The sequence below is a fragment of the Melanerpes formicivorus genome, unplaced genomic scaffold (assembly GCF_026170545.1).
Source record: "Melanerpes formicivorus ecotype bairdi unplaced genomic scaffold, bMelFor1.0.p_v2 SCAF_18, whole genome shotgun sequence".
Lineage (NCBI taxonomy): Eukaryota > Metazoa > Chordata > Aves > Piciformes > Picidae > Melanerpes > Melanerpes formicivorus.
Genome location: NW_027142370.1, coordinates 7,344,932 through 7,365,363, shown reverse-complemented (window position 1 = coordinate 7,365,363; position 20,432 = coordinate 7,344,932). Strand labels below are relative to the sequence as shown.

The 20,432-nt window shown below is 41.8% G+C and overlaps 2 protein-coding genes across 3 annotated transcripts; both read left to right on the top strand.

Moving 5' to 3' along the window:
* Positions 1–487: 487 nt before the first annotated feature.
* On the top strand, positions 488–6,684 carry TMEM128 (transmembrane protein 128). Of its 2 annotated transcripts, none has more exons than XM_068149484.1 (5): positions 488–619; positions 1,460–1,598; positions 2,653–2,814; positions 3,810–3,918; positions 5,006–6,684. In XM_068149484.1, exons 1-4 carry the CDS (start codon positions 499–501, stop codon positions 3,907–3,909), a joined length of 522 nt encoding a protein of 173 aa, XP_068005585.1. In that variant the 5' UTR covers positions 488–498; the 3' UTR covers positions 3,910–3,918; positions 5,006–6,684. The 2 variants fall into 2 exon arrangements, with proteins under 2 accessions (XP_068005585.1, XP_068005584.1); XM_068149483.1 differs by having other exon boundaries at positions 1,457–1,598.
* A 1,243-nt stretch (positions 6,685–7,927) lies between these two features.
* On the top strand, positions 7,928–20,177 carry OTOP1 (otopetrin 1). The gene is made up of 6 exons (XM_068149714.1): positions 7,928–8,213; positions 12,173–12,309; positions 15,388–15,446; positions 17,161–17,291; positions 17,943–18,883; positions 19,881–20,177. Exons 1-6 carry the CDS (start codon positions 7,928–7,930, stop codon positions 20,049–20,051), a joined length of 1,725 nt encoding a protein of 574 aa, XP_068005815.1. The 3' UTR covers positions 20,052–20,177.
* The last annotated feature ends 255 nt before the right edge of the window (positions 20,178–20,432 follow it).

Here is a 20,432-nt window from a genome sequence, read left to right as displayed (position 1 = left end):
AGAACACAGCTCACTGCTGCGCTCGGATTCACGTCACCCTGATCAGAGTTTTCAGTGGGGATTTGTGGGATTCTATTAATTTAAAAATCCATTACTTGGACACTAACGTGCTGATCACTTGCTACAGCCGTGCACACCCACAGCCGTGCACACCCACAGCCGTGCACAACCACAGCCGTGCACACCCACAGCCGTGCACACCCACAGCCGTGCACAACCACAGCCGTGCACAACCACAGCCGTGCACAACCACAGCCGTGCACAACCACAGCCGTGCACAACCACAGCCGCGCTCCCGGGCACCGCCACGGGGACCAGGTTTGCTCCCGACGACCACGGGCGCGACAAGGCCACGAGCATCGGCAAGCGCCCCGAAGGCTGCTGAAGCCACCGCCGGCCGCGTCGCCGCCTTCCCACACGCACCGCCCGTCGCCCCTCACGCCCAGCGGCCGCCGCGCTTCCCGCCCCGCCCTGGCGTCACTGCCGGAGCGGTCCAAGATGGCGGCCGGCGTCTGCGGCGGGGACCCTGTGCCGAGGCACAGGCGCCCTTTGCGGCGAGGGGCAGAGTCCCGCGATTCCCTGCTGCCGCAGCCGCCGCTCGGGGGCGTCGGGACGGCCGGTGGGTGGTGCCGGGATCGTGGGCCTGGGGTGGTGAGACGCTGCCGGGAGGGGAGCGAAGCCAAGCTGTGCGAGGCGGGCGGTGTGACACGGGTACCCGGGCAGGGAGCGGTGACCGGCAGCGCCGGCCGAGGAGAGGATGGGCCCTGCCCACAGTGCGAGTGTGGGCTCACCGGTAAACGGGCGCATCGCCCAGCCGGTGGCATAGTGCTTCCTGACAGCCAGCAACGTATTGCTCCGGCTGGCCGTGACAGCGAGTTGGATGTGAAAAGGGAGACCGCGGGTTTCCTGATGGGCATGAAGGACTTAACTGCTCCGGGCCCATTCTTTTCTGTGTAATGGCAGTGCTTTTACCTGCTGAAGGAATGTGGCATGAATCACATGAGCTCCTGAAAACAAAGCTGACAATCACTTCTGAAGTAACTGCAGTAGAGTACAAGAAAATTATTTATACCTAAAATGAGCTTGCAAATAATAACAGAAAAGAATGCAAATAAATGAGTAATTCGAAATACCAACCCGACTTTTGGTATGCTTTAGTAACAACTGGAGATTTTTAATTCGTTGAATAACTCATACAAGATCTACCCACCTATTCATTTCCTAAAAGGGTACCCAGACACAGAATGTGCTTATAATGCTTGCTTTATTTTGTTTGATTAAAGTTACCTTGCTTGGTCTGTTCTATTGCAGGAAATGTGCAGAGCTTTTTAGAATACTTCCTCTGTAATACAAAGTGGTACATTAAGAATCTCCAAAGATAAATTAATTTAAAGGATAAAGTATCTTCTATAATCATGCTCCATATAATGGGCTGACTTTATGCTCTTATTTCCAGAAGAGTCTGCAGGTGTAGAAAACAGGAATAAGCCTCTTAACAGACTGAATATTCATTCTGCATTCTGGATTTTGGCATCAATTGCTGGGACATACTACTTTGATTTTTTTAACACTGTTAAACAAACTATTGAAGCAGATAGGTAAGATATGTTTTCTTCTGAAGAAAAGTGGTATATTCATCTTACATATTCAGTTTGTTACATCTGAATACTGTGTTTTAAAACCTGGATAAACAAGATCTACAATAAGAATAGCTGGGAGTGTTTAGCCTGGAGAAGAGAAGGCTCAGGGGGTTCATGTCAGTACCTGAAAGGAGGAGCAAAGTAGGTAGATTCAGGCACTTTTCAGTGGTTGCCAGTGACAGGACCAGAGGCAATAGGTAAAAGCTGAAACACAGGAGGTTCACTCTGAACATCAAGAAACACTTTTTCACTGTGAGAGAGTCTCCATCCATCGATATACTGAAAAGCCATCTGAATGCAGTCCTGGCCAGCCAGGTCTAGGTGACCCTGCTTGAGCATGAAGGTTGGAGGAGATGACCACCTGATTTGTTGTTATTAAACTATTTTTAAAGTAAATAAATGCTTGAAATCTTGCTTTCTCACCTTACTCTTGAGGTATGTCCCCAAAGAGGCTCAAAAGGGCTTTGTTCTGAATCACATGCGCTCCGTTTTCCTGATTCTGAGTTTGAAATCCTGGATTTCTCTGTGGTTTTCTTTAGCTGCTATTAAGAAAACTCTCATTCTGCTTGTCTGTTAAATTTGAGAGTTCATAAACTTGAACCCTTGCTAAAGCTTTCTGCAACACTTACGTGGCATGTCTATCAGTAATCCGTAGTGAGAAGCGCAGCTGCAGCGGAGCCTATTTTATCTCATGATTGTCAAAGTATTTTTGGTGTGGAATTATAGTAGATCACTGACAAGGTCAGTTGCCCTGCACTTCCAAACTATTTGAGGGGAAAATAAATTGACAGGAATGTGGCATTGAAAAGTTAAACTCAATTTGTTAGGTATATTGAACAGCTTTAGAACGGCTAAAAGCATTTTGCAAAATGCTTCAAAAACCCGCTACAGGAGCTCTAGGCCAAGCTGCATCATTAACAGTTACTGCTTGTTTCTAGACTAGAATGAAGGTTAATGTGTGAACTGCATTATGACTGTGCTTAACATGCTTTTACATGCTTTCCCCCTACAGCTGGTGGTTTGCCTCTGGCAGCTGTTTGCTGGCTGCATGTTTATCTCTTGCCTTGTACTGCATACTATATCTTGAGTGGTATCATGGAATTGAGGACTATGACACAAAGTACCCAGCCCTGATACCAATCACTACAGCTACCTTTATTGCAGCAGCAGTTTGGTAAGTGCAAACACTGTGTACAAATTCTGCTAAGTCTGTGCAAGTCCAGCTCTGTTAATGGGCTTGTTTTCTGAAAACTGTAACTTCCCCAATTCTGCTGAGTGCATCGTTGGCAATACCAGTTCTGTGTAGCATCATTTCTTCCACTATCACTTCCATTATCAGACAATCTATAAACAGCAAATATTTACTGAAACTCACACTTCTGACTATCATTGTTTTGGTTGGAAAAGACCTCTGAGATCAAGTCCAAATGTCAACCTAACACCACCATGGCTACTAAAACATGTCCCAGAGTGCCTGAGCTTTAAAGGGCTTAGATCTTGCCAGAGGATTCCACTTTGAGTAAGAGTTACTTAATTTGTGAGATTATCTGAGTTAGAATTGAGCAAATGTGGATGTGAATGAAAAAAAAAGTGTGTATGCAACTGTAGTTATTTGTTCTGCATGAAAATTGGTTCTCTCTATAAGTATCTGAGTAATGTCAGGAAAAAAAGGAAGACTGAAGATGATAAAGATTTCCTATAGTTTAAAATCAGTCAGTTCTATAAGCCTTGTAATTCACTTGCAAAATAATATCAGTTTTCCCCTTTGTTTTCAGTTAACTCAAATCTGCTTGTCTGCAAGCACAAATGGAAGCTTTTCTCAGTTGTCATGTATGCTCATGATAAAACCAAGAACAGTTAATTCTTAAATGCTTCATGTATAGAGACTCTAAAAGCAAAAGGTATCTTACCCTTGATGGGACTGAGTGGACTTGCTCAGTGTAAAAATCTTCAGTAGCTACTGAAGTTCTAGGATGAGTTGTCAGTCAATAGTAAACTAAAGTACCAATTTATTAAGTAGGTGCTGGGCTTTTCTTGTTTTGTTTTCATAAAGAATCAGCTATTTTTCCAGGTTGAGGAATGTAAATTCAGTTTCCTCTTGTGCCATGTTTTCTTTGTTTAGCTGTAGCAACTTTAAACTTACCAAAAATTTCCTGCTTTTATTCCCAGTTTCAACGTTGCCTTGTGGCCTGTCTGGTCGTTTATGACGCCTGTGTTGCTCTTCATTCAGTTCATGGGTGTTGTGATGTTTGTGTCACTCCTGGGCTAAGTCATTCAGGTAAATAATGGAATTGTTTGAGCACATAAAAATACTTCTCTTGTTGCATGAACTGCTTTGTTAGACATTGAAGGATTATAAGATCATTTAAAGGTACCTTCTGTGTGGTTTGTGTACACTTTCAGAATGCTGACATTTTCTGGCCTATAGAGTAATTGGAGGAGTATTCTTAGGAGAACCCTAAGGAGAACAGTACTTTTTTTTCTCTTCTGAGTTCTAGTCTTTGTTCCTCCTAAAAAGAACAACCTTTCAAAGGCCAAACCAGATATTTTGTTGACTTGAAAAATAAATTCTCAATAGGTGCTGTATTGAAAAGGGGTTTTGTTATACTATTCAAATGAATCCTGTGAAACTTAAAAAGCTTGAAGAGGATATCAAAGACCTCTCAGTAAATAGGTTGAGGGATGTGCCTGGTATTACAGGTGTCTACGTCATCCACTGAAGTGACTCTTCCAGCAGGTCTTGTTTGCTGTACTTCTCATCTGTGGAAGCCTGTGTGGTTTTGCTTGCCATCACAAATCCCTTCCAGTGAGGATATCCTCCAGCATTTTTATGAGTGCAGTAAGAAGAAGGAGACAGTGCTGGACTCTGAGTGTAGACTCATGTAGTGCCAGAGTTGTAGGCAAAACATATTGACTGTCTGGGACAGTGAAGCACAGCTTTTGTTGGCATAAACAAACTGAAACTAGCATTGCATTTCCCCCCTCTGTTTTCTAGATACCAAGAAAACTGATTTTTTTTAAAGGAGGTAATTAACTTAAGTCATACTCTGACAACACCTATAGACTTCTGAAAAGTGCATTACTTATATCCTGGGAGCTTCAAGTTACGTTTGTTTGCATTAACACTGCTTGATGCAAACTGCTTCATGTTTGTTCTGTTTGTTCTATAGGAACAGCCAACTAAATTCTGCTAGATGTAATTTATTAATTCTATATTAGGCAAAATAATTATTGGCCTAATGATTAGAGCCAAATTATTACTTGGTAATTCAAACCAATATCAGATTAATACATGTTACACCTTGAACATCTATACAGCTTTACAGCATGTTGCTAAGTTGAATTAGATTTTTCCTTTCTTTCAGCTTGATGTGAAGGATTCAAGTAACTGTTGTCCTGCAAAGTGGATGTCACACTTGCTACATTCCAGTACTTTTGTTATTTCTAATACTGCTTGTTTACTCCAGTACCATAGCGCTTAAACTACCTGGTTTATAAGTCAAATGGACATACTCATAGGTCAAACAGTGGCTAGAAAAAAAATCCCCAACTGAGTGAATAACTGAAAGATAGATAGGTTTTACCTGTCTTGGTAACATAAAGCATTTCATCACTGCTTTGTAAAGCCTTTATTTGTATTTCAGTATTAAGCAGATGGGTAATAAGTCTGTTATATAGTCCAAAATCCTATTTGAGGTCTCCAGAGGTCACCTAGTCCACCTTCCTGCTCAAAGCAGGTCGGTTGGTTTGCAAGTAATTGGTACTTAATTCAAGTGTTGTGCATTTTTAATGCTATATTATTGCCATTCAAATTGAAATCTAAACTATCGTTACTTGGAATCTCATAGATGACACAGGAGGCCTTTCTTGATCTATTAAATTACTAATGTCATGTGTGTGTTAACCTGTAGGAAATATTTTGTTATCTAATCACTTGACTTTACATCTGCTAGTGTCTGAAAAAAGTCACAAATTGGGGTAAGGACCTAGAAAGCTGGCCGATGTTTGTCATCGATAATTTGGCAATGCCACCAGTTCTGTTGACGTTGTTTGTCCACAGCCAGAGATCAAGCTGTGAGTAACCAGCAATATAATGAATAATATTAACACTAACCAAGAAATTAAAAGCACAAAGTAAAAGCTTTTGATGTATGCACTATTTTTCAGTATTTGGGATGTTTTTCTTCTGTAGATTAACTTTCCATTCTTAGCAGTGCCTGTTTATAAAGTTGCCATTTTTCTTCCTCAGCAATAAAGAGGCTGATGCTAACTGAAATGCTATGAGTCACGCACAGGTGGGGAGATAAAATCACATTCTCTGTCTGTTCATCTTGGCTAAACTACTAATGCATCTGGAAACCTGGGCACTATCTAGTTGCTAGACCATTTTGTATAGATCCTGATGTTAAACACTTTCACACTTACACCTTTTGGAAGATGGGAGAATATAGAAGCTGGGTGTTAAAACTTAGTAAGATTTACTTCTCACGACTGTTGCTTGAAGTCTGGACTGTTGGAGGAGACTGTTCTTCAATCTGATGCTCAAATCCACACCATTGCTGAATGCACAATACATAGAAAGTTTAGTAATGAAAAAGACAAGACACTGTCTTTCAGCTGCTACTGTTTCATTAAGGGAAAAGTTACTGCCAGTGTACGACACAAAGGATCCAACCAAAATAAAAGCATTTAGCACTACTGTTAAGTAGCTTGTAGAGTAAGTTAACAGCTTGATTTGTTTAAATGTGATATTTAACAAAGCCAGTTGTACTTCACATTGTCAAAGGGCAAATTGCTTATCTTCAGGTCTTCCTCTTTTAACAAATGGTAACGATTTCCTATCTGCATGCACAGGTACATTTGAGTAACTTTATTACAATCTATAAAATGCAGCATTGCTCAGGGATGGTCATTACCACTGTATTTTTATTTGTCAACTACATAAGTACTCAATGTTTTAAGTTGCCTTGTACTTTTGAATTACTATTTGCTACATGTTTTCTTCAGATTTATTCTTCTGGACATCTTAATAAACTTTGTATAAAAGTGATCAATTGTTGTTCAGTATCTTAATTGGGTAACTTGGAGTCCACTGCCCCTGTAGGTGTTAAATACTGGAGTATGCTTGTCTTTCATGACCACTCAGCTGGGTTTACTGAAAGTGTAATACCATTCTGTTCACATTTGGAGACACCACTATTCTGATGTCTTCTCCTGCAAATCCCAGGTAGATGGGCTCATTGTACAAAAGTCCTGAAGTTTTACAGTAACAGTTATGAGCATCCAGTGCAATGCTCATTCACCTATGTGCTCAAAGGGAAGTAGTGGCAAATCTGCTACAAATTTAAAACAATATTTGCTGTAATTGGCAACCTGATGAAACACTGCTGCCAATTACAGTTCTATGAACTCTTTGGTTATTTTCCTGACCACCAAATAAAGAACTTGGGCAAGAAAGTATAAAGAGGTATCTTAATAGATCTCTGAATTGGACTAAATCCTTTGCTACTTTTAGCTCAGAAGTTGCTACGCCAGCTAGCAATCACTGTAATGCTATTGTCAGAATGGACTCGGGAAGAAAAGAAGGTAAAGTGCTACTTTTGAAAGGTCTAGAAAAGTCCTGATAACCAAGGTTGTTTACTATCAATGGAAGTGCCAATTGCCAAAAGGTGGACTGTGGGGCCCAGAGCACGCAAGCGGGGTGGGTGATCGCATTGCCACCCCCCATTGCTGGCTCTAGGCTCCATCGCCCATCCTTGCTTTCTCTGAACATCTCCCACACGCTGGTCACTCCTCAGCTTCCCAGCCAGCCACCAGCTGTCAGGGCGTTATGTTCACCGCTCGCTGTCCTGTTTCCTTATCTGGGAAGTGTGTTACGCCGCGTGTCTCTGTCAACATGGACACAAGCACCACATCCCCGACCACAACCAGCTGCGCAGAGCCCACCCTCGCCCAGGGACACGGCCACCTCCTGACCAACTTCCCGCCGCATCATTCCTCTCTGACCCTAACCCAAACCTTCACCTTAGCTGCTGGACGCGGCTAAGGCAAAACCCCTCCTGCTCCGCAAAGCCCCAGCAGCCTTTCCCCTCGTCCTCTCTGGAGCACCCCGGGGCTATCCCCCGGCAGCGACGGACCCCCTCCCGGCGCGCAGCGGCTGCGGGGAGGCTCGGTAAGGGCCGGCTGCCCTGCTCCGCCCCCGGCTGCCGGTGGGGGCAGGGCCAGCCAGCGGCCTCGGGGCTCCCCGGGGTAAGCGGGGCCGCCCGCCTGCAGCACCCGGTCAGGAGATGGAGAAAGGTGCCGGTGCACCCGCCGCGGGCGGCAGCTACCCGCAGAAAAACGCCGAGATCCTCAGCAGCCAGTACGGCATCAACCTATTCCTGGCCGGGCTGCTGCTCACCTTCGCTTGGGCTGTGCATGCTGTGGGCATCAGCAAGAGCCACCTGCTCTCCTACCTGATCACGCTGATGCTGATCCAGCTGCTGTGGATGCTGTGGTACCTCTGCAGGAGCTGCACGCAGAGAAGGCTGATCCGGGACAAGGACACGCACGCCGGGGCTCGCTGGCTGAAGTGTAAGTACCGGCCGGTGGCACACAGTGTGGCACTGCACAGGAGATATCTGTGCCATCACCCATCTCTGATATCACTCTGTTACTCCCTCCATCCCTACCAGGAGGCATCCTGGTATTCATGAACTTAACACATACATACAGTGCTCTCTAAAAGTAAATATATGCGTAAGCTGAACACACGAAGAAATTGTATGGGAACTGTTTGCTAACCAGCCTCAATTCCCAACCTACCTTCTATGGTGCTGAAAGCTCTGGAGCCCTTCTTCCCTCACCAGGCTGTTTGGTGACCCTTGAAAAAATAAAATACAGTTAACGGAAGAGACAATTTTGTTGGCATCATGCAGCTTTTTTTGGAAGGAATTGTCCTCATTTTCAGAAAATGCAACTTACTTTAGGCTAATACCAGTCAGAAAGGTCCTCAGGTGTTCCCCATACCAACCTGTATCAGAGATTCCCATTTATATGTGTACAGTGATGTCTTAGAAATATCTGGAGTTAGACAGAAGAGGACAAAATCTCTGACCAGGTAAGTCTGTACATAAAACATCTAAACAAGGAATATAAAGTCACCAGCAGCTTGCAGGAAAAGTACACAAGTTTGCCCAGGTAGTGGTGGGATGTGATGGTCCCTCACGTGCATAGTCAAGGGCATGTATAGCAGTATCAGAATAAAGGTGTATGGAGAGAAGACCACAGTCACAGGGACAGGAATGCTGTGTTTCTGTGTTCTAAGAAAGAAAACAAACCCACATCAGCACTCTGTAGGGTAATAGGCAAGCCCAGTCTTACCAATCCCTTCTCCAGTCTCGGTACGGTAAATGATAGGTTGGCAAGTGAGAATGTTGCGTGGAGTGCTGTAAGACAGCTCTTCCATAGGGTATTTCTGTCCTGCTAGCAATGAGACAACAGTTAATTAGCAACAGCTAAAAATATCTAAATGAAAATGCCAAGAAGTTCTAAACCCTGATTGTTTTGAAAAGTAAGGTTGTGTTGGGAAACTTTAGTTTGTTCTCAGTTCTCAGTGCTTGTGCGTCTTTTATTTTTCTTTGCAGCTGTTAGGAGTTATGCTGTATGAATTGCTCAGAGAAAATCTCTTTCTAATGTCTAACATCTTACAACTATGCTTTGTAAAGAGACCCTTGCCTGAAATGTATGGAGCTCACCTACCAGCTGTTCAATTGTTCTTGATTATTCACTGTTTCCTGAAACAATATTCATCTCCTAGGCATTTTTTTATTTATTAGCTTATGTGGCTTACAATCTCATGAAATTCATTAATGCAAAGCTTCACTTGATCCTATTGTGGCCCAAGCTATGCTTTTGTTCCTCAGAGGGTAGTTTTCTCCTCCTAAGTATGGAATAAATACTGCTTAACATGGGTAAGTACAGCAAGACCCCCTGCCCTTTTTCTTTTGGCACAGCGTTCACAGCACTTCATTTGTCCTACAGGATATAAGGAGTTACAGAAACTTAGAAATAAGATACTGGAATGAACTACTGGGTTACCATATCCATTTCTTTTACCAGCACAGGATGGCTCTTTGTACTGGCTTCTCAAGTGGTGCGGCTTCCACGGCTTCTCTTGGATGTCTAGGCTGCAATTCAACAAAATTGCCCTTAGGGAAAGTCCTACACTTTCCTATTCTTAGGAGTTTCTTGTAGTTACAACAAGCCTGTACAAGTCTTTTATCCTCTGTTGGTAAAAGAAAACTTACTTGAGCTAAGAAAAAACTCAGGTGGCAGTTTCTCTGCCAAGATCCCCTTTGACCTCTTCTGCATCAATGGTCACAGACATCTTCTACCTGAAAGACTGAAAGTCCAAAAGGGAGAAGTGGAGAAATACAAATGTCATCAAGCTCTTCCCAATTTTCAACTAGCTCCATCAGCTGCTTTTGAAGACTATCTCCTTGCTCTCATGGTGAGAGCAAATGTTCATCTGTTAAGCAGTATAGGAGAAGTGTATTTTCATGATTCCCCTCAAACTGTGAATGTTCTTTTAGGAAAAGCAGTGGCAGCTGGCTACTTAGAGTATTCTGCTATGCCAAATGCTGAAAAAGAATGCCTTTACAAACACCTCCTGTAAGTGGGTCCTTGCACACAACAGCACTAGAAGGATGCATAGTTCTCCAAAATTTCTCACAGAAAAGTTTCCTGGAGCATTTTTGCAACTGTGTGAACCCCATCTGTCTTCCCACTCCTGAGGTAGACCAAGAACCTCTCTTGTAGTCTCAATGTGGGAAAAGTTTCAGGGAGGGCTTTGTCTTTAATAAGGTACAGTTATCCTGACCCAGATAATCAGAAGGAAGCTTAGGAAGTCCTTTCCTTGACTCATTCCAGATGATATTCCTTCGAGTACACTCTCTTTTTAGGAAAAGCTCTCTGACCATTACTTGGAAGTTCAGCCAAGTGAGCCAGAGCCTCAAAATGAAAATCAATTGGCTTCACAAATGGAATTCATTTACCACATTCTCCAGCAGCACAGCTTCTGTACAAAGCACGGACAGCTAGGCAACTTACAAAGCTCTTGGCACAACTGCAATTTGTATCTTTTTACTGTTTGTGTTAAATTTTCCGTTATTTGAACAATCTTTTAAGTTCAGAGTGATGCTTTTGCAGTTCTCTTTGTGGCCTTTTCCCCCTTGATGGTTAACAGAAAGAATTAAGCCACCACTTAGCAGCATTGAAAATCCTGCTCATTTGAAAAAACTAGATTAAACTTTTCCCATTTTCTTGTAATAATACACTGCTCTATAGCAATCATTTAATTTGTACTCATTTTTTTATCAATGCAAGTTCAGTAATACACCCATCATTAAATAAATTATTAAATCAGTGCTATATTGAATTAACATATCGAATTAACACATCAAGGGGAACACGCTGATGAGGAAGTTAGGTTGTGGTCCCTTAGAAAATCAAAGTCAGCACTAGTGATGTTACCTACTCTGTGAGGAATTACAAAGAAAGATTAAGATGCTAATGCTGATCTATGTCTTAAGGTCCAGTCTGTGGAGAGATTTTTACCTAGCCTTAATTCAAATAAGCCCAAATTAAATCCAGTGGAAGTTTGTTTGGATAAAAGCCTAGAGAGAGAAAAAAATAAACCAAGCAAATTAGGTCTTTAGAATTTGTTTCAGGCAATTTTATTGCCAGTTGGGTGAGGTCTTAAATGGATGAACCCAATAATTAATACTATACATTGGGTTACCACATTGCTTTCCAGAATGAGTTTGTAAAAAATGTTTGCATTCCTGAAAGAAAAAAACCCAACAAAACACAAGGGGAAACCTGTATTTTGAAAGTTCTGTAGGGTATGAAAGACATATTTAGAGGAACATATTAGGGGGTTTATGTGGTAAATAAAAGGTACAGAAGTGAAATCTTTGATTCTGTTCTAGGAGAACCAGCCTTACAGCTCATTGTAGCTTTGGTCTCTGAGTTAAAGCAGAACCTCCTTAGCCAAGGCATACCAAGTGATTGTGTTACTTCCCACTGTCAAGCTCTTGGGCCAGGAGACTGTAACGTGATTGTTCAGGTCCCTGGAATTGTATAGTTTGCTGTGTGGCTATATAGAGCATTAATTCATGCACTGTATGGCTGCTTCAGTGCTGCTGTTACTCGAGAGGCTGACCTTGAAGGAGCTGGGAGCCATCTGCAAGGTGTTGAGTGTCTCTGGGTCCTGGCTCCCCTACACTGACCATGTAAGATGTGTATGTATGACAATATGCTTTTGGAATGTATTGGGCAGAGGCTTTCATAGATTAGAGGGATTTATTACTTTGAGTCAATTATCTTCATGAGTATTGATCTGCTTTCATTTCCCTGAACAGGAACACAGGTATCAACTGACTTTTATTTCCCTAAGCAGATCTGAGCATGTTGGTACAGCTTGTCTGTACACACTGTAGGTCTACATTGCTATCTTCTAATAGGTGTATTTATTTCTTTTCCATTTGTAGGTGGGATTACATTATTTGCAGTGATTACTTTAATTCTGGACTCTTTTAAAATTGGATATTATATTGATTTTTCAAACTGTTTATCACCAACTGAAGGCATTTTTCCCGTTACGCATGCCGTGCACACCATTTTACAGGTAAAAGTCCCCAGCTGCAGTTAGTATTATTTCTCTATTTCTTACCAAAAATATCTTTTCTCATCATCAGTGAATTTTACACCAATTTAATTTCTAAGCATGTCACAGAGAGGTAAATTCTCGAAAGCACTTTTGAGAGGTAAATTCTTGAGCATCTATATCCATTTTATGTGTAAATTCAGGCTTTGCAACCTGAAATTGCTCTGCTGCAAAACTCAGAATGGTTCAGAAAAGAAATAATCAAGAATTCCCTCTTACAGTTTAAGTTACATGCTTGGGTTTTGTTTTGTTTGCGTGTTTGGTTGTCTTTGTTTTCATTTGGGGGTGTGTGTGCTTGTTTGTTTGTCTTTCTTTTTGTTTGGTTGGTTTGTTTATAGTTCAAGTAACATCTATAACTGTCAGAACTTTCAGGCTGAAATGAGCAGCTTTGCTGAAGACAACTCACTTATTTCTCTGTGTAGGATTTGCTACACCAGTTCAATTCCATCTGTCTACCCTGATGTCCTGTTGTGGTTAGGGATGGAAGCCTGACACCTCAAAGGGACAAAACCCTTCCCATGTATTTAGCCTGTTATAAAGTACTTGCACATCTTTCCCATACCAAATGAACATAGATTTCCCTTCCAGAAACTTTTGGTTATGCTTATCAGTGGCTGCACAGCAGCAAACATAATCAGTGACTCCAGTAAAATATTCCAGCTCCTTGTTTATTTTAAGGCTTTGCATCTATAATAGATGCTGATACTCCATAGATGATTGTTTATCACATGAATTCCTCTGAGCCCCCCGTCAGCAGATTTGTAGGAAGAAAGGAAAGAAAAAGCTGCTCAGCTAAGTTACAGCCAGGTTACCTAACGCATTTTTCAAGGTTATTAAGACATTCAGAAAGAAAACAAAATTTTCCTAGCAGTTGCATGTAAATAAGCATTTGAACAACCTACATTTTACTGCTTTCTATAACAAGAGAAAGAAAAAAAAAACCAACACTGAAATTTAAGCAGTACCTCTGACCTCTTCTCTCTTTTTCTCTGAGGGTGAATTTTTGATTTGGTTGAAGTCATCTTATTTTTACATTCTTGTAACATCTACTCTCCATGCCTTGCAGCTTCTTTGCTTTACCTCTGAAAAACAAACCAAAGAAATAAAGCCTTTTCCCCCTGCTGATCTGCATGCAGCATTCTTCATTGCAACCACTGACCCTGAGCTGACAAGTTTTCCAGCTACCATGAACTGGAATGTGGAAGAAATGTTCTACAACAATGCTGAACAAAGGGACAAGAATTCTAACTTAAATTTTACATCACCTAGTGTTGCTGCATTTATCATCTACTTAGCTTAAAATAATGCAGTCTGGAATGCTAGCCTGAGCAATCAGTGGAAGTAAAACAGGAGTTTACCACATAGCTAAGACAAATCTCATGTTCTTGCAGCACAGGGTGAAAAAACAGCAGAGAACATCCCTAATTACATGTCATCTAAAAAGCAAAGGATTTGTTTTCTGCAGAGTATGTGTCAGATTCTGTCGTATTTCCCTCTAATGAGCTTCCTGATATGTGCCATTAGATTAATGACTATATACATACTACTCCTGTGCCAGCAATAAACTAACATGTACCTGCCCTTCTGAGCCAGGCTCTGCATCATGCAAGCAGAAGCCCCTTTGAGGCAATGAGCATTCTGTGAGCAAAACTTCGGTTTTATACTATTTCTTTGTCTTACTGACTTTTCTGGTCCTATTTCCCCCTACTTTCTTGACTAGAATATCTGAACAGATCTTCAAAACTTCTAGTCTTTAAGTTAAAGCTTCTGGGGTTTAAGTTTTAAAGAATGCTTTCACATCTGCTTTAGATTTTAGCTGCATCTGTCCCAGCATGGGAACTCAACCATGGCATTAGATGGCACTAAGGTGCTAAATTAATTTATTTGATTTGATTTCAGCTGAAACCTCTATGGTAGCTGTTAGTCTCTACACCTGGGGTTTGAGAGTGGTCACATCTCCTTCAAAGGAATGAAGGAACATATCATTGTTGGCTGGTGTAGGCAACCCACAGAGAGCTACATTTTCCTAGCTGTTTCAAAAAGCAGATACTGAATGTCTTGGACAACACCAGCTGTGGTGTGGGGTGCCTACATTGATGGGCACAGTGGTAAAACAGACTTCCAATTACTCTAAGTGGAAAGTTCTTTGCACTTTTCAGACCATTTCTGGAACACCAAACCAGGCATGTTTCTGAGAAAAGCCTTTTGGGCCATTTCTCTCCTAATCACTTATTGTCAAGTCCATTATTCTAGGAGCTATTCTGAGTAAACAGGACTCCCACTTTCACCCTGACATCCCTGAGGAATATTGGTATCATTCTCCTTGCACTTATCAGCACTTGGACCTATTTTTGTATCAACAACAATCTGTACCCTGGGGTATCCATTATCCTCTCACAAACAGAGGATCCCACTTTTAATACTTCGTTCCCCTTTACTTGCTAATTCAATACTGTTATCTATCTCTTTTTATTCTCCAGCTTGAGCTTTCTGCACCACGCCTGAGTACAGATGTGTTCCTAATGCAATTGTCTCTTGGACTGAGAGTACAACTTTTTCTCTTGCTTCCTGAGTGTCTGCAGTTTATTTTATTAATCAGGCCTGGCATCCTTTCACTTATGTCTCTTCCTTCATAGAATTTAATATCTTTAATTCATTATTCAAACTTAGCATCACCATGCCCTGCAGGGAACATACTGCTGTCCACAGCTGGTAACTTTATTTCCTCTGCCATTGAAAAAAAAGCTTCTCCAGATACAGAACCAAGGTCTGTTTTGGTGAGTCATACCAAGACTTTCTGCTGTTGAGCCACCAGCTCTGCATATAAGAGACCTTAGGTTCACTATGCCAGAAAGGTTCTGGGTGAACATCAGTGGCAATCATGACCATCATCACATGTGTGGAAATGGAGCTACCTCAGTTTAAGTCATCACAGGATACAATAATCATCAGTGTTTCCACCTAGACATGCACTTTCCTTTTTGAGTGTCATACATGCTCATTAGTGTAATGATATTTCTCTGTATTCCTTTCATTTAGGTGTACTTTCTTTGGTGTCATGCAAAGGATATTATCCAGTCTTTCAAAACACTTGAAAGGTAAAGTGGATCTGATCCTCACCTGGAATGCTAATAGGTGTAGGCCTGCACAGTTTTACTGCATGAGGGACATTGAAAAGTGTCACAGAGTTTGATTCTCTTCTTAATAAATAAAAAAGTAACTCCATTTACTCAAGTGGGAAGGTAATAATTAGTATGGGTGGTTTTTTCTTATTTAAATTGTGCTTATGTTTTATTATATGCAATGGCTGTAGATTTTTTCTCGAGAGAAAGGGAGCTGGACAAGGCAAGATACCATGGTATCACCTGCTTTTTTTGAAGGAAGGAAGCACCATGTTTGAGGCCTAGGACTAAGCATTATATTATGTTTTCTTTCTCTAGCTATTCAAAGGGAATGTGCCTCAGCAACCTGCAGTCACTGCAACATATCTGGGATACTTTATATTGACTTTTATGGCAAGCACGTTCTGGAACTAGATGCAGAGCTGGGAACCATGAGTTCCACAGTGATATCCCATACACTCAAATCAGTAAGGGGTGTGCACTTTTCTGACACCAGAACCTGGTTCTTGCAGTGTAACTGATGTGTCCTCTGAACAGCTGTAGACATACATTCGTTATAGAAGTGAGGACTAGTCTTTGAAGCAGAAGAGCCAGCTCCAGTGCATTTTCAGTTTTGTGAGGAGCTGGTCATCTCCACATAGAATGCAAACAAACATGCATGGCAATCAAATAAATGCTCATCTGAAATTATAAGTGGGCTGCTAAGTTTCCACAGGAAGTAAAGGAAATTTAATCAGAAATCTCATGTACGGAGAAGGCTCTCCTTTTGTTTTGCTCTTGGATAAGTGTTCAAGCCTCATAGCAAGGAGGAGAGAGGTGGTAGAAGGCTTGCAATGTCAGCTGGTGAAATCACCTCTGTGTACAAGTAGAATTTAAAAAATCCATAACTGCAAGTCTGACACTGAGGACAGGGCAGTAATAAAGAACTGTTCTTGGAGAAGGAACATTACCAGCCTCCAGTGCAAGAGCAATGCACCTGGCTTGTCAGAAACCAGAAGGCTCAAAAATGTGTAGAAATCTACCCTCACTGTACCAGTAGGCTGAATGGGATAAAGCCCTCTGTTGGCTTCACCTCTGTCCAGGAGACACAAATGCATGGAGTAGAAGTTAGAGAATGGCTGAATGGGATAAAGCCCTCTGTTGGCTTCACCTCTCTCCAGGAGACACAAATGCATGGAGTAGAAGTTAGAGAACATGGTAGTACCTGTGAAGAAAGACCAGCCACAGAGAGTATGAAAGAGCATTGCAGAAGGCTATGAAATAGGACTCACAGAACAATTAACCTTGTTCAGCTGTTCATTTAGTTCATTAATGTTGACCTTTCCGTGCTGGGTCGAAGGCTGGACTGGATGATCCTTGAGGTCTCTTCCAACTGGATGATTTCTGTGATTCTGTGATTAACATAAAGCTCATTCAGCCCAAAGAATAACAACCATCACATAAGAGAGCAAAACAAATAACATCAGCATGCTAGTGATAGTTTAGTACATTAAGCTATAACATTTTGGAAGTCTAACACTGGCTGTGCTCCACTGTGGTGCATCTTCAGAGATCGGTTATGACTTTATTTTCCAGCACTGACAGCTAAATAGTGCCACCTAGCATGTCTACAGAAGGTTCATCCATTTCATGTAGCATATATGGGGTTGCACTCTGTGAAGATGCCTTCAATCATTGCTTTCTTTTGTAGGTTTGGGGTTATCCATTCCGTGTTCACAAACTTACTGCTGTGGACGAATGGGGTCCTAACAGAGTCAAAACATCAACTGAATGAACATAAAGAAAGATTAATCACACTTGGGTTTGGGAACATAACAATAGGTAAGTGGAAGAGTTGGTACATCTTGGGATTCCTGCTGTCATACAAAATCCTGTCACTGTAGGAGAAGATGATTTTAATTTTTATGTTTTTTTTCTTGGCTAAACCATAAAACTATACTGGGACATTGAGTGAAAGGATCAGTGGTTTACTTCACCTCTTTCCTGGCTGTGAACAACTTTACTCAGAAGTGGGTTTGGTATCAGAAACCCACTGATAAAAATGAGAGTAGAATGGATCCCTTTCCTTATTGAACTTGTTCTTGGTCTGATCCACAGGTCCCCAGGCTTCTGTGGAAGCCTTCTAAGCTGAAAGGCTGAGGACTCAAAGCCCTTGGGACCTGGATTTTCATGCTATGAAAAACTATTTTTTACCAAGACTTTGCTGAAGTTTGCTGCACTTTGGTGCAGCACTCATTCTGATGTGATTATAGCTCAGTGTTTGAGCAGTGAAGTCAGAGATCAAACTTCAGTGCACACGCAAAAAGCTTTTTAGGTTAATGACATCAGTGATGAGACCTTTCCTTAGGTGGTTACCTGGGTGGAGGGAGGTGTTGTTTGCCTGAAATGGTGTTATTTTATTTATGTTTTACTGATTCAGTTGAAATGATAAATCCTTACAGTGCACATAACTAATCTCTCCTTCTCCTTTAGTTTTAGACGATCACGCCCCTCAATGCAATTGCACAACGACAACTCTCTGTTCGATCTTTTCTCAAGGAATCTATTACCTGTACCCCTTTAACATAGAGTACCATATCCTAGCATCCACAATGCTCTATGTCCTGTGGAAGAACATTGGCCGCAAAGTCGAGCATCACCAGCAACACAAAACTCCGTTCAAGTTGCATGGCATAACTGTTGGAATGATTTTCGGTCTGATTGTGTTAATTAGCACAATAGCCATAGTTGTTGTGTATTTGATTCAGATTGGAGGCTCCAAAATCAAAAGCGAGTTAGCACTCACTATGTTTTACTTGCATGCTATCTTTGTGTTGGCTCTCATGTGTACAGCTGGAATTGTTGCCCTTCTCATCTACAGACTGGAAGACAGATCATTGGATAATTCAAAGAATCCTGCTAGGAAACTCGATGCAGAGCTGCTGGTGGGCACAGCTGCAGGGTCCTGGCTCCTCTCCTGGGGTTCCATCCTTGCCATTATCTGTGCCCAAGCCCATCCAAAATACACATGGTACAACCTGCCCTACTCTGTCCTGGTTATTATTGAGAAATACATTCAGAACCTCTTTATTATTGAATCCATACATCGTGAGCAGGAAAAGGTGAACGATAATATTAAAACCCTCCGAATAGTGACCATATCTCGGGGGAGCACTTTGTCACTTACCCCCAAAGAGATTTACAATGGCAGAGCTGCCCGTGACAGCGGGGAGCTTCCCTGCCTGTTTAAGGGCAGTATCTGTGGGAGAGAAAATGATGGTGGTGATGGTGCCAAAGAAGAAACAAGTCAGGAAAATAGTTTGGTCATGCATCCAGTCTCAGATTTCTCCTTTTACAGTAGAAACTCAGTTACTAACAACAAGAGGAGAATTCTGAAGAACATCGCTGCATTTTTATTCCTCTGCAACCTTTCGGTAAGATATTTTGAACATTAGTCATAAGTTATTACCCCCAAACTTCCCAACCTTTCAAACCTAGTAAGTGTATTAAAATTACATAGTTCTGCAGTTTGTATCAAGTACATTTTGTGACCGTTTGACGCTGTCCCCTTAAGAAAGGGAATATGGTGGATGGAAGTTGATAAACAAAAAGAAGGATCTAAACTAATTTCATTGGTAGAGTGGGAGGAAGCACCTTCTGAACTGGGAGTGCAGGAGGGTATCCTGGGCATTCCAGCACTTTTCTATCAGTCTTTCTTCCGCTTCTCCGTCGGGCAGCAGCTTGCAGCTCCTGGGCTTTCGGCCAAGGCTTTGGCCTTGAAACTGATAAGGCCTGTATTAACTGCTTTCCAATTAACACAACTGCTTCTAACTTTTTTTCTCTTTCTCTCTCTTTCTAACCCGCTCTGGGGAAAAGGGGGAGAGAGGGGGAGAGCGGAGGTGGGGAACCCCCTCAGCAGAGGGGGGAACTCTCATTTCTGCGCTACTCTGTTGTATATCTTTGTATATATTGTAAATATTGTAAATTTGTATATATTTCCCTGCATATCCTATATTGCTTTGTAAATATACAGCTCCCATTGCTTTGCTAATTCAGCTGTGAGGTTTTTTTTTTCTTTCCCTTCAATTTTTTTTCCTTCCCTTTACTTTACAGGGGGGAGGGAGGAGGCTTTTTGGCCTTACCCTTCCAACCCTACGACACATTTTAATTCTTCTGGAAGAATAAGTGAAGATGCTTTTGGGGAGCAAAGTTTGTTTAAAGGTGGAATCTGGGAGCCGAGGTTCATTTTTGTCACAGCACAAAAACTGTGGCGGCAGCAAAAGCTGAAACCCTCTTCCACCAGTGTGCCCCACAGGGCAGGGTTTTAGGGATTTCTGGAACCAGTTTGCAGTTTGTTGGGGCCACAGTCATTAAGAGCTCATGACTTGTATCGCTGGTAATTAACATTGGCCTTGTGTTCTCTCCTTGCAGCTGTGGATACCACCAGCATTCGGGTGCCGCCCAGAGTATGACAATGGACTAGAGGAAATAGTTTTTGGCTTTGAACCCTGGATAATTGTTGTGAACCTTGCAATGCCTTTTTCCATTTTCTATCGGATGCATTCAGCTGCCTCACTCTTTGAGGTCAATTGTAAAACGTAGATCATCTATGGTCCCTCAGTGAACAATTGATTGAATAGTTAATTAAATAAGTAGCAGTTGAATGAGTGGATGAATGAACGAGTGAACATAGCAACAGCTGCTCAGTAAATAGAAGACATAGTTACATGAAGGGACCATAGGCAATAGAATGTTTGTTTTGTTGCTGTTTTTAACTTTTTCCTCCCTCTGTTTTGTTATATATGTGCTCTTAGAGGTAGTAGAGGTACACTTTTTAGAATCATACCAGTGTTAATATGATTAAGGTGTTAATATGATTAAGATATTAATATGATTAACACTACATAGTAAAGTGAATTTGATCTTCTTAATCTTTGCTTTAGTCCCCTGTGATTTAATAATTTGTATTGCTTTGTTTTCCCT

Excerpts from the sequence above, each read along its gene's own strand:
- TMEM128 (XM_068149483.1), top strand. The coding sequence starts at position 499 with ATGGCGGCCGGCGTCTGCGGCGGGGACCCTGTGCCGAGGCACAGGCGC. Across the intron at positions 620-1,456 it reads CGGGGGCGTCGGGACGGCCG|AAGAGTCTGCAGGTGTAGAA; the intron begins GTGGGTGGTGCC and ends TCTTATTTCCAG. Across the intron at positions 2,815-3,809 it reads TTTATTGCAGCAGCAGTTTG|TTTCAACGTTGCCTTGTGGC; the intron begins GTAAGTGCAAAC and ends TTTTATTCCCAG.
- OTOP1 (XM_068149714.1), top strand. The coding sequence starts at position 7,928 with ATGGAGAAAGGTGCCGGTGCACCCGCCGCGGGCGGCAGCTACCCGCAG. Across the intron at positions 12,310-15,387 it reads CCGTGCACACCATTTTACAG|GTGTACTTTCTTTGGTGTCA; the intron begins GTAAAAGTCCCC and ends CCTTTCATTTAG. Across the intron at positions 18,884-19,880 it reads TATTCCTCTGCAACCTTTCG|CTGTGGATACCACCAGCATT; the intron begins GTAAGATATTTT and ends CTCTCCTTGCAG.